This window comes from Seriola dumerili, unplaced genomic scaffold, assembly GCF_002260705.1.
Source record: "Seriola dumerili isolate Sdu_G_001 unplaced genomic scaffold, Sdu_1.0 BDQW01000017.1, whole genome shotgun sequence".
NCBI classification, from domain to species: domain Eukaryota; kingdom Metazoa; phylum Chordata; class Actinopteri; order Carangiformes; family Carangidae; genus Seriola; species Seriola dumerili.
In genome coordinates, this window is record NW_019174272.1 from 5,495,583 (window position 1) to 5,506,246 (window position 10,664).

Below are 10,664 nucleotides of genomic sequence, written 5' to 3' on the forward strand. Positions count from 1 at the left end.
TTATGTGCTGACTGTGGTGACTTTGTGGTATTTAACGTATAGACTATACATTACAACAAGATATCATAGCCTGTGGCTGTTCAATGTTTTGTTTTTTTTGTCATTTGAATGTAAAGGATTTTAATATAATTGAGTTACTATTCTATTTCTATCTGAAGAGTCGTTTATTTATATCCTCCACAACTATCGACATTTATATATCATATAACCTACTATTTGGCAGAAAACAAATATTCTGGATTACCTTCATGTTTTCTGGTGATAAACTTTGTAGGTACTTTCTTTCCAGTCACATGTGTAAGGTTAATATATTGTTTTGCAGCAACAATTTAATCCCCAAGAAACAACCACTGAAATTCTAACACCAGTGTCTCAATTATAAGGGCATGCCTCCACTTTGATTCGTACAGTGGAGACATTGCGCCATCTAATGGATTATGTATTAATTACGTCAAAGAAAGGATGGAAATCACCATTTTTGCGTTATTTCCATAGGTTATTACATGATATGTTTCTGTGTAATATGAATTGAATCGGTATAAAATAATGCAAAAACACACTCGCTGTGAAAATAATTTGGATTTACATTATAAGGGGCTTTTTTTTTTAACGGTTATGGTTTATGTTTGCAACACCTACTCACATGAAAAGACTGCAGGGGAGGCAAGAGGATTCATCCTTCGTACTTCCGTGTTCGTGTCCCTTAAAAGACTCAAAATGGGAAAAGGTACTCACGGTGCGGCTTGAGGTCTACGCAGTATGTTTAAGACATTTCAACCTACCAATGGTCACAGTAATTTGAGACTCAGACTTTCCTTATAACTACTTTCAGAGAAATTGTTAGCGAGCGCCCACTACGCATGCGTGAAACGAATTAGGCAAGCCAAAGACGTACAGGATCCTGTTAGCTAGCTGTTACTGTTGTTTATAATAATTGTAGACTGTTGTAAGATAGGGCAGACTAACGGACACAAAGTTTACATAGACTGGAGAAATTTACTAAAGCAGTTTTGTATTTTACAGTCTTCGGGCTGGGTTATGGTGTGAACTTTCCCAATATTGTATCTTCTTTGGTCACGTGATTGAGCTGTACAGCTGCGGTCACCTGATTACTTCTGTCGCTAACAAGGAAAAATGGCTGCCCACCTATCCTACGGAAGAGTCAATTTAAACATTTTGAGAGAAGCAGCACGAAAAGAGCTTCGAGAGTTTTTGGACAAATGTGCGGGAAGCAAGGTAATGAACACACCAACATGTAAAACATGGCTGAAACAGCGACAGTTAAGTTAGTCTCCTTAGCCTCAACGTCAACATTATCATGCAGTTTCAATGGGGTGGACATAATTCATAATGTTATAGGTTATTTGAAGAGATAGTTATGTCTTGAGTGTAAGTATAGTTTAATAACACTAACCCTAACACTATAGCTACAGGGTTATCTGTCTGTGAGTTGTAGTTTTCTTTTAGTGAGGCTGCATATCAATTTATTATGGTAATCATTTCCATTTGCAATTGTCATTGCTCATTAACTGTGTGTCCCGTTGCTCTTTAGGCCATTGTCTGGGATGAATATCTGACTGGGCCTTTTGGACTGATAGCTCAGTACTCTCTACTAAAGGTAAGTGCTTCTCTTGTTGCGTTGTAAAATAACAGAAAAGGCCCAGATAAAGTGTCAGGTGAAGGCACAGTAATGCACCATATGTTTAATATAGCTTACGCTTTTGTTAATTGTAGATGCCAAACAACTCTTGTATGTTTGTCACTGTGTTTTTTTAGGAACATGAAGTGGAAAAGATGTTCACCCTCAAGAGTGGCAGGCTCCCCTCTGCTGATGTCAAAAATATCATCTTCTTTGTCCGTCCCAGACTAGAGCTTATGGACATCATTGCTGAGAATGTATTTAGGTCTGTATGTGTCTCTTTAAAAAAAAACAAAATCAGACAATCAATGTCAGACAGCCAAGTATTTTCGAGTCACTTTGTAAAGCTGTTTGCTGTATTTTAACATTTGTTCTGGATTGTGCACCTTTAGTGAGGATAAGCTGCATTCGTCACGAGACTTCCACATTTTGTTTGTGCCACGGCGGAGCATGCTGTGTGAACAGCGGCTGAAGGAGCAGGGTGTGCTGGGTTCGTTCATCAACATTGATGAGTATATTCTGGACCTGATTCCCTATGATGGTGACCTGCTCTCCATGGAGTATGAAAGTGCTTTTAGGGTGTGTTCAACTTGTACATACCAGACATACACTAACCACTCAGCTGCTCTACAAATGAAGTGTTTACAGTATGTGTTGTCATGAAGTGAAGATTAAATTTCAAATCAAGAAAGTCAAGCAGTATTTTACCATAATAAAATATTGACAAAATGATTATTGTGGGTCAAATTTGTGAGATCTCTTTAAAGAAATACTCCAAATACTTTATTTGTTGCTGTGGTGTATTTCTCACGTTCATAACATGTCTTTACTCCCTCATTCAGGAGTGCTACCTAGAAAATGACCAAACAAGCCTTTACCACACAGCCAAAGGCCTCATGACCTTACAGGCGCTGTATGGCACCATTCCACAGATATATGGGAAAGGAGAATGTGCTCGGGTGAGTATGGTGCGAGCTGGAATCATTTTCTATAAAAAGTGATAAGTATTGCTCTGTATTGAAACTCATAATTGCAGATGGACAAGCTCTCAGCAGCAGCCAGGTGAATGAATTTGTTTGAGAAAGAAATTCTCTGCTTGTTCTCAGCATGTTGCCAACATGATGCTGAGGATGAAGAGGGAGTTTGCCGGCAGTCAGAATCAGATCCTGCCCGTGTTCGATACTCTCCTCCTCCTGGACCGTAACGTTGACCTGCTCACCCCTCTGGCCACACAGCTCACCTACGAGGGTCTCATTGACGAGATCTATGGAATCACTAATGGTCAGAATAAACCTTTTTGGCTTCTGCTGAATGGTCAAGTACTCAGTTATATTTATATGATCTGATGGCTGCATTTTTTATTTTTTTATTATTATTATTTTTTAAATAATTTGTTAAAATTTTGCTTTATTGAGAATTTGGGGCAAAAAAGGTGTTGTAATTGGCTGCATTGTACTTGAACAGAAAATATTCAATTACAAATGTAATGTATTAAATATGCTTATAGGCATGTATATGTAGTCAAATTTTCCCAATATTTTACCAATTGATCATATCATAATGTTAATGTGAAGATTCATTTCTTCATACTGATTATTTCATTGACCATTACAGACTATTTGTGCTTTATTGAAGGGTTTGGCTGCAGCCATTTCATGTGGTGGCAGCCAAGAGTATTTTAAACACATATTATATATTATCCTAAGCCATGAGTTTGTCTGGAGTTTTGCTCAGGTATAATATGACAAAAGAACAATTAACTTTATTTTTAATCGCCACTTTTTTTTTTTCTCCCTTCTGCCTCACAGGTTATGTCAAGTTGCCCCCTGAGAAGTTTGCGCAGAAAAAGCAAGGTGAAGCAAGTAAAGATTTGCCCACAGAGCCCAAGAAGTTACAGCTCAACTCAGCAGAGGAACTGTATGCAGAAATCAGGGACAAAAATTTTAATGCTGTCGGAGCAGCGCTCAGCAAGAAGGCCAAAATTATTTCTGCTGCCTTTGAGGTTAGTCTTGCTTCAACTCTGCCTGTCCCAGTGTATTTACCTGCTGTAATATGATTATAATGTAATCTTTCCTTCATCACATGAATGTTAAAAAAAAAATTAGTTAAAATGCCTGGCACTTCCCTGGAGCTACAATAGATCACTTTCAGACATTCTAGCTGATCTGATCTGATTTTAATCTGTGTGGCATTTTACAGCAAAGGTCATAACAGAAATCTATTAGGTAAAGGAGGTGATGACAATCACCTAGAGATAAGATGAAGCACTAATTGTTGAAGCAGATGCCTAACCAAGACAAACATACTACCATTCTCTTATCAGCTCAGAACTCAGACACACTGATTCTGACCCCAGAAAGCAGTGAGCATGAGCAGGATGCTCCAGGGAAAGAGACTTTCCATTAGAAAGGTTTTCAGGAACATCATTGATTGTGTGTGTATTGTCATTGTTTAGTCTGAAGGGAATTTGTGTAGATAGACACCAAACTAAAATAGTTTATTGTGTGTTTGGTGGGAGTTTATAGAAAAAAACTGAAGATGGGTAAAACTGTTTTGCCTGTCGTGCCCACACCTGTTTCCTTTTACTGATGGGCTATGTGATTGTCTTTTTGTGATAATTAAATTGGGTTCATCATTTTGAATGCTTTTTTTTTTTTTTAGCTGCTCTATCAAATTTATTAGCAGTTCAGCAAGTAAAGGGTTTATTTTTGTCTTGTGTTGCAGGAACGCCATAATGCCAAAACAGTGGGAGAAATAAAGCAGTTTGTGTCTCAGTTGCCTCATATGCAGGCAGCACGAAGCTCACTGGCTAACCATACCTCTATAGCAGAGCTGATCAAGGACATCACCAGTGCGTGATATCCCCTGACTTACCTCATCAAATCTGACACCATTTTTTTCATTTAATTTTGCACAGATTCTTACATATTTAATATTTACAAAATACAATGTGTGATTTGTAAAAACTTGCTTATCACCCATCTATGAAATCATTTTCTATTGCTCAGTTGTATTTGTCTTTCCTTTCACCGTTTTATGTTTTAACTATCAAATACTTTTGATGATAAAATTAAACTCTCCCATTTCAGCATCTGAGGCCTTCTTTGATAATCTAACAGTGGAGCAGGAGTTTATGACTGGAGTCGACACAGACAAGGTATTAATCTGTTTATCATTCACCATTCCACCTAAGCTAATGTGTTATGCAGTTTGCTCTAACATTATTATTACATAGATATACCATGTTTCATATGATTTCACTAAAGTTAACCTCATTTTCAAAACATGTCTAATTGAAGAAGTCTTTAAAATGGAAAAAAAATGAGAAATGTTGAATGGCATTTGTTTTTCAGCTTCTGGTTCGGTCTTTGGTTTGAATTTAGACAAATTGGTTTGTACTTTTATCTATAATTCCACTACAATGTTATTTGATTATCCAGGTGAACACGTATATAGAGGACAGCATTGCCCAAAAGGATCCACTGATCAAGATTCTGCGTCTGGTGTGTATGCAGTCAGTCTGCAACAATGGCCTTAAGCAGAAGGTGTTTGACTTCTACAAGAGGGAGATTCTACAGGTAGAGTCAAAGACAAGATTTGTTTTTGGTGGTGATGTCTTGTCTGTGCTCATGCATTCCTACTGGATCAACAGAGAAAAATCGTGGGGAAGTGGAGTGTGGGATGGTCTTTTTTTTTTACTTAGTTGTATTAAAAGATTAATTGAAACTGGTAGGTGACAGATATTATTAATAATGCTTTTTTTTTTTTGTTTGTTTTTTGTGTAGACCTACGGTTATGAACACATACTAACACTGAACAACCTAGAGAAGGCGGGTCTTCTGAAGGCACAGACAAGCTCAAGGAATAACTACCCCACTATTAGGAAAACCCTTAAACTGTGGATGGAGGATGCCAATGAACAGGTACGACATTTATGAAGAAAAGCAAGAAAACTGACAATTGAACACATGCATGTTTGAAGGTTTGAAGAGGACCTTGACTGTTTTTCTTTTTACCCTCAGAACCCCAACGACATCTCCTACGTGTACAGTGGCTACGCTCCTCTAAGCATCCGACTGACACAGGTATTGGCCAGGCCCGGGTGGCGTAGCATCGAAGAGGTGCTGAAGATGCTTCCAGGCCCACACTTTGAGGAGAGACAACAGCTGCCCGCTGGGCTTCATAAGAAACGTAAGGACCATTACAAACTAGGTCTGCTGTTTGCCCTGCTGCTCACTGACAAGAATAAAAGTAAACAGCCTCCTGCCTGGTACGCATAGATAAGACACAGGCTTTGTTTTTGTTGAGTCAAATGTAGAACAGCAGCAGATTGATGGCACAAAGCTGACAATACCACAGAACCACTGTCCGTGTTTGTTTGTCTGGTGAAGAGAAGGCTAGATAAAAACATGCACTCGATTTGACAGTGACCACCAGTGCTTTCCCTCAGTTTCTCTCCCTCTTCTCATATTGGCAGTATTAGGTGTTACACTGATGTGAATAATGAATTTAATTATACACTCAATTTGAAATGTGCAAATTAGAACTGTGAGTTTGGGCATTAGACAGTTGACTTGTTTCCACATGCCTGCCTTAAACTGGATTGGAAAAGGTGATAATAGAGGACTCTAATCTAGGGGGAGGCTGACGGCTAAATTAGTGTTTTCACATTTCAAAAAATGGTGCTTAAGCAGAGGGAACTTGGCCCTCTCTACATTCAGCTGTATTTTGTTAAAGGTAGTGATGGCTAGTTTACCACGTCAGAAATAAAGGAAAATCTTTGTCATGCTCATCATTTCCCTCTTATTTAGCTTTTACATTGTGTTTGAGTGACATGTGTCTCCTGTTACTGTCATACAGGCCAGCAGGGGGAGAATCGGACAACACTAGTGTTCTTCCTCGGTGGTGTGACGTATGCAGAAATAGCCGCTCTTCGTTTCCTCTCTCAAATGGAAGACAGCGGGATGGAGTACATTATAGCCACCACAAAACTCATAAACGGTACAACTTGGATCAAATCCCTCATGGACCGACCTGAATCTCAGACCCCCTGAGTCACCTGCATGTACACCTGGCCACATCAAACACCCCATCCATCAGAAAACCACAGCTGCTGTTTTTATGTCCCTATCAGTGAACTGCAGGTGTTTCATTGATGTCTCTGCTGGATAAACAGCAACAGGCTCTTTAAAGGTGCCCTGTGGAGTTTTTTTGTGAACAAAGTTATGTTTTCATTCTGTTACTAACTAAAACACACTGTGTGTATCTCTGAGGCCCTGCAAATATGTTGAATGCATTTTCTTCTTCATTGCATTTGCAAACCTGTTTTTTTTTTTTTTTTTATATATATTTTATATTGTGCATTGTTACACTAATGTTTGTCACTCGCCTTTATAGATGGTTTACTACACTTCTTCGTATGTTGGCACCGCCACCTGTCGATCAGTGGAATAGTGTGAAACCAGCAGCAGGAATGTGGATTGTGTTGTGGTCTCGTGCATGTTCATGATACAAACAAAATACTGACCCATTTGTAAAATCATTCCTCCATAGTGCTTCAAGTGGTCATAAACTCCATAGAGTACCTGTTTTAAATATTTTTTTCTAGTCCCTAATTTGCAGCCAGACAATATATAACATAAAGCTGGTTTAATTCTACTGTTTATGTACATCCCTTTGTCCTCTATAAAGGTACTGTATATATGTATGTATGATTAAAATATTTTGAATGTGTAAGATGATTAAAGCTGAACTTTGATTTCCACTTTTGAGGGCTTTTGTTGGCAGATTTCTGTGTGGCTTTTGCTCGGATGAAAATGGGTAAATAAAGTCTTAACTAACTGAAATTAGTCTTGTGTTACTTGGTCTTGTGGGAGGCCATTTTGACTATTGTTTTCTGGATAATTTTAGGAAAGACAAGCCGATTGTGATCGGTGAGAGCAGATGAAAAGCAGGGATGGGAGTGTATCCGTCAGCAGTGCTCCAGCTCTCTGAAGGAGCAATTAGCACAGTAACAGGCCTCCCGATCAGCCGATAATGGCCCTGTGCTGTCTGGAGAGCTCAGCCCATGATTTGACAGTGCAGGACACTGATTGAATTAGGAGGCCATTTGCTCCGTGTTCCGGTAGAGGATAACTGTGCTGCATGAGGGTGTTTGATCTCTCTCTCAGTCAATACCGTCTCCGTGCCTTACACTATGAACATAGGGAGACCTGCTGACAGCACTCAGATATTTTGGTGAACTCTGCTCGGGTAAATCTATGTTAATTTCCTCCATTTTGATTGGCTAAAATTAAATCTGTTAATATTGTTTGATGGCCATAATTTTACAGGACCATTTCTTTGTTTGAGGAGCAGGTGCACTGAAGACTTAAACTCCCATTAGATCGTTCCCAGGAGATTCAGATGCTTGTGATCAGTTATTGCTTTTGGCTCCTCCTCTGCCATAAGAGCTTGAGACGCTCAAGGCAGCACACACCAACTTGGACTTCAGGACAGGAAGCACAGGAGCCCACATTCTGATCAGCTCCTGTCTTGCACCAACAACACCAAGGTATGACTGGTTTTGATTTAAAATTGTGATTCATGCATGTTATAAATTTTGTAAATTTAGTTCAAGTCTGGCAAACCTTTACCAGGACAAGATATTAATACATTTTTAATCAAGACAACTCATTACATTATGCTTACATTTCTTATTCAATTACTAATAACTACTTTGAAGAAAACATAGATGAACGTATTCAGTGTTAATCAGCAAGTTGCATACTCTACAGCTTCATCATGTCTCCCTGAGAATATCTGAAAACGGTTTAAAACATCATGAAAGTTAAATGCTGAAGATGTTCAACAGTTTACATTGTCTCTGGCTGTACACAAACAAAGTGGGTCAGCACTTACTGTAATTTACAGATAAATTATTAACAGTGGTCTTGTGACAATGCAGCCTCTTCAGCTCCTACAGGGCTAGGAACAAATCAATGTGCACCCCCAACACATTTCATAATACATAAAGTGCTAAAAATAATGTATTTTCTACTTAAGTAAGCATGGGAACAAAGACCATACATAAGATGTAATTTATCCCAACGGCATTTTCAGAAAATTTTGAGCTTTTTTGTCTTCATTTATGATTATTTAATGTAATTAATTAGATTATTCACACCGTCTGTGTTGTTGTAAACTTTCAGATGGGCCACCTTGGTGGACATTAAAGTCGTTAACTATTTTGTTGTGTTTTATTCTGAAATCTGACAAAAGTGTGTGTTTGCAGAATGGGTCGAGGTGAGAATATGGGACACCTGACTCAACCTGGTCGCAGGCAGAAGATGCAGCAGGAGCCTCTGGATGTGGAGCCTTTGTTAATCCGCTTCCTCCGGACATTCAAGGAAATCCTTAAATTTGTCCTCTTCAGCTACACCGTGCTGTTTGGTGCTCTGCTCCTTGCCAGATGGACCACATATTTTATGGTGGGAAAGTAAAAAGAAAGCGACTGTTAAAGAATGAGCCCGTTCTCGAGAGCTCATTAATGAAGTCAGACCTTCTTGGGATTTGTGGACTATGCAGTTCCTATAAATTGTTAATGTCTCCATGCGCAGCTGGAGTGGTCATGTTTGTTTCGCTCTGTGATTCACACTCTGCATTAGAGCTCATAGCTTTTGTCCAGTTTTTCTTTTTCTTTCTTTTTTTTACTAATCTAAACAGGGTGTTTCAGGCATATAGAGCAACTCCACAGTGAAACTCATCAGTTGTGTTTGTTGACAATGTGTTTAATTGTGCAATCTAAAAACTGTGATATCTGCTGGGCTGCAAGGTTACCAGAATGAAGCTATAAAACATGTTTGTATGGTTGTGTAGCATACAAAAGCCGTATTGTGTATCTTCAAAGCTGTTTTTTCCCCCCTTGGAAGCACATATAAAGTTTGGCAAAATGTTTGTGAAAATAAGACACATCAGTGGTAATGTCACTGGGGATTATTTCTCTGTTATGGTTCTAGTTTCTGCCAAATGCATTGGTGAAACAAAGCTGTTCTTCTGCATGGATATCTGGGAGAGTGGACACCTGCCCCATGGGCCCTAGGCTTCCAGAGGACCGGAAGGCTCCAGGTTTAAAGTATGGAGATTAATTTGTAATAATTTGGTTAATTGCAAATTTGGTTGGCAATACTGTATATAGCACCAAAACATAATATGAACTGAAATTATTTGGGCCTTAAGGAAACACCTGTAGGAAGTCCTGTCTTCAAATTCTAGTTTTAAGGTCTTTATTGTTTCAGTTTATATTGTGATTATAAGGTGCATATTTCTAAATAAATCAAAACAGTCAAATTACCAAAAACTGGGGTATCCCTGTGTCTTAGGAGCTAAGATGCTGACCATGAGCTGCATTGTCCTGGTTCAAGTCTGGCTTTGGCCCTCCTTACATCTCTCTCTTCCTCATTTCCTGTCATCCCTTTGTTGGCACTAAGTTATAATAGCACCACCCAAAAAAAAACAAACAAACAAACAAAAATTACCTACCAAAACTAAATGATACACATACAATAGACAGAGGGTGACAGGGATGTCAGTGGGCATTATTCATGAAAGACATTTCGACATGTGACAGCAAAGAAAGCACAGGTATGCTATAAACAATAAAATAAATGATTACTGATCATTTAGCTGCTTCATTACCTGCATGTGGCCTCACACATCACACCGTCATGACTTACTGGGAAACGAGAATATAATAGAGCCATTGTTATTGTAATTACTACCACCTGTGCTTTTCCTACTATAGCAGGTGTGAAGTATGTCTGCTGTGAAAAAGGCCTATAGGTGCTCAACAACACTTTGCCTTGGGGCTTGTTCGAGGGTAAATCTGGGCCTGGTGCTTGGTCTCCACTTAGTTTCTCATTCTTGACATATATGTACTAACAAAACTGGTGTCTGGCTTGTGTGTTATCTTGTTCTTATCTCATGTTGTTGAAATCCGGATGTGTTACAGTTGACAGAGACATGCCTGCATTAAATGCACAGCAAA

The 10,664-nt window shown here is 38.9% G+C and overlaps 1 protein-coding gene across 1 annotated transcript; it reads left to right on the forward strand.

Moving 5' to 3' along the window:
- The first annotated feature begins 1,080 nt into the window (after positions 1-1,080).
- vps33a (VPS33A, CORVET/HOPS core subunit) lies at positions 1,081-7,403 on the forward strand. Its single transcript, XM_022754777.1, has 13 exons — positions 1,081-1,236; positions 1,553-1,618; positions 1,777-1,904; positions 2,032-2,218; positions 2,482-2,598; positions 2,746-2,920; positions 3,448-3,641; positions 4,364-4,490; positions 4,729-4,796; positions 5,080-5,217; positions 5,425-5,562; positions 5,662-5,830; positions 6,500-7,403. The coding sequence occupies exons 1-13, from the start codon at positions 1,135-1,137 to the stop codon at positions 6,691-6,693; spliced, it is 1,803 nt and encodes a 600-aa protein (XP_022610498.1). The 5' UTR covers positions 1,081-1,134; the 3' UTR covers positions 6,694-7,403.
- The last annotated feature ends 3,261 nt before the right edge of the window (positions 7,404-10,664 follow it).

Coding starts and splice junctions, on each gene's coding strand:
- vps33a (XM_022754777.1), top strand. CDS start 1,135: ATGGCTGCCCACCTATCCTACGGAAGAGTCAATTTAAACATTTTGAGA. Junction 2,921..3,447: donor GATCTATGGAATCACTAATG/GTCAGAATAAAC, acceptor TCTGCCTCACAG/GTTATGTCAAGTTGCCCCCT. Junction 4,491..4,728: donor GCTGATCAAGGACATCACCA/GTGCGTGATATC, acceptor CTCCCATTTCAG/CATCTGAGGCCTTCTTTGAT.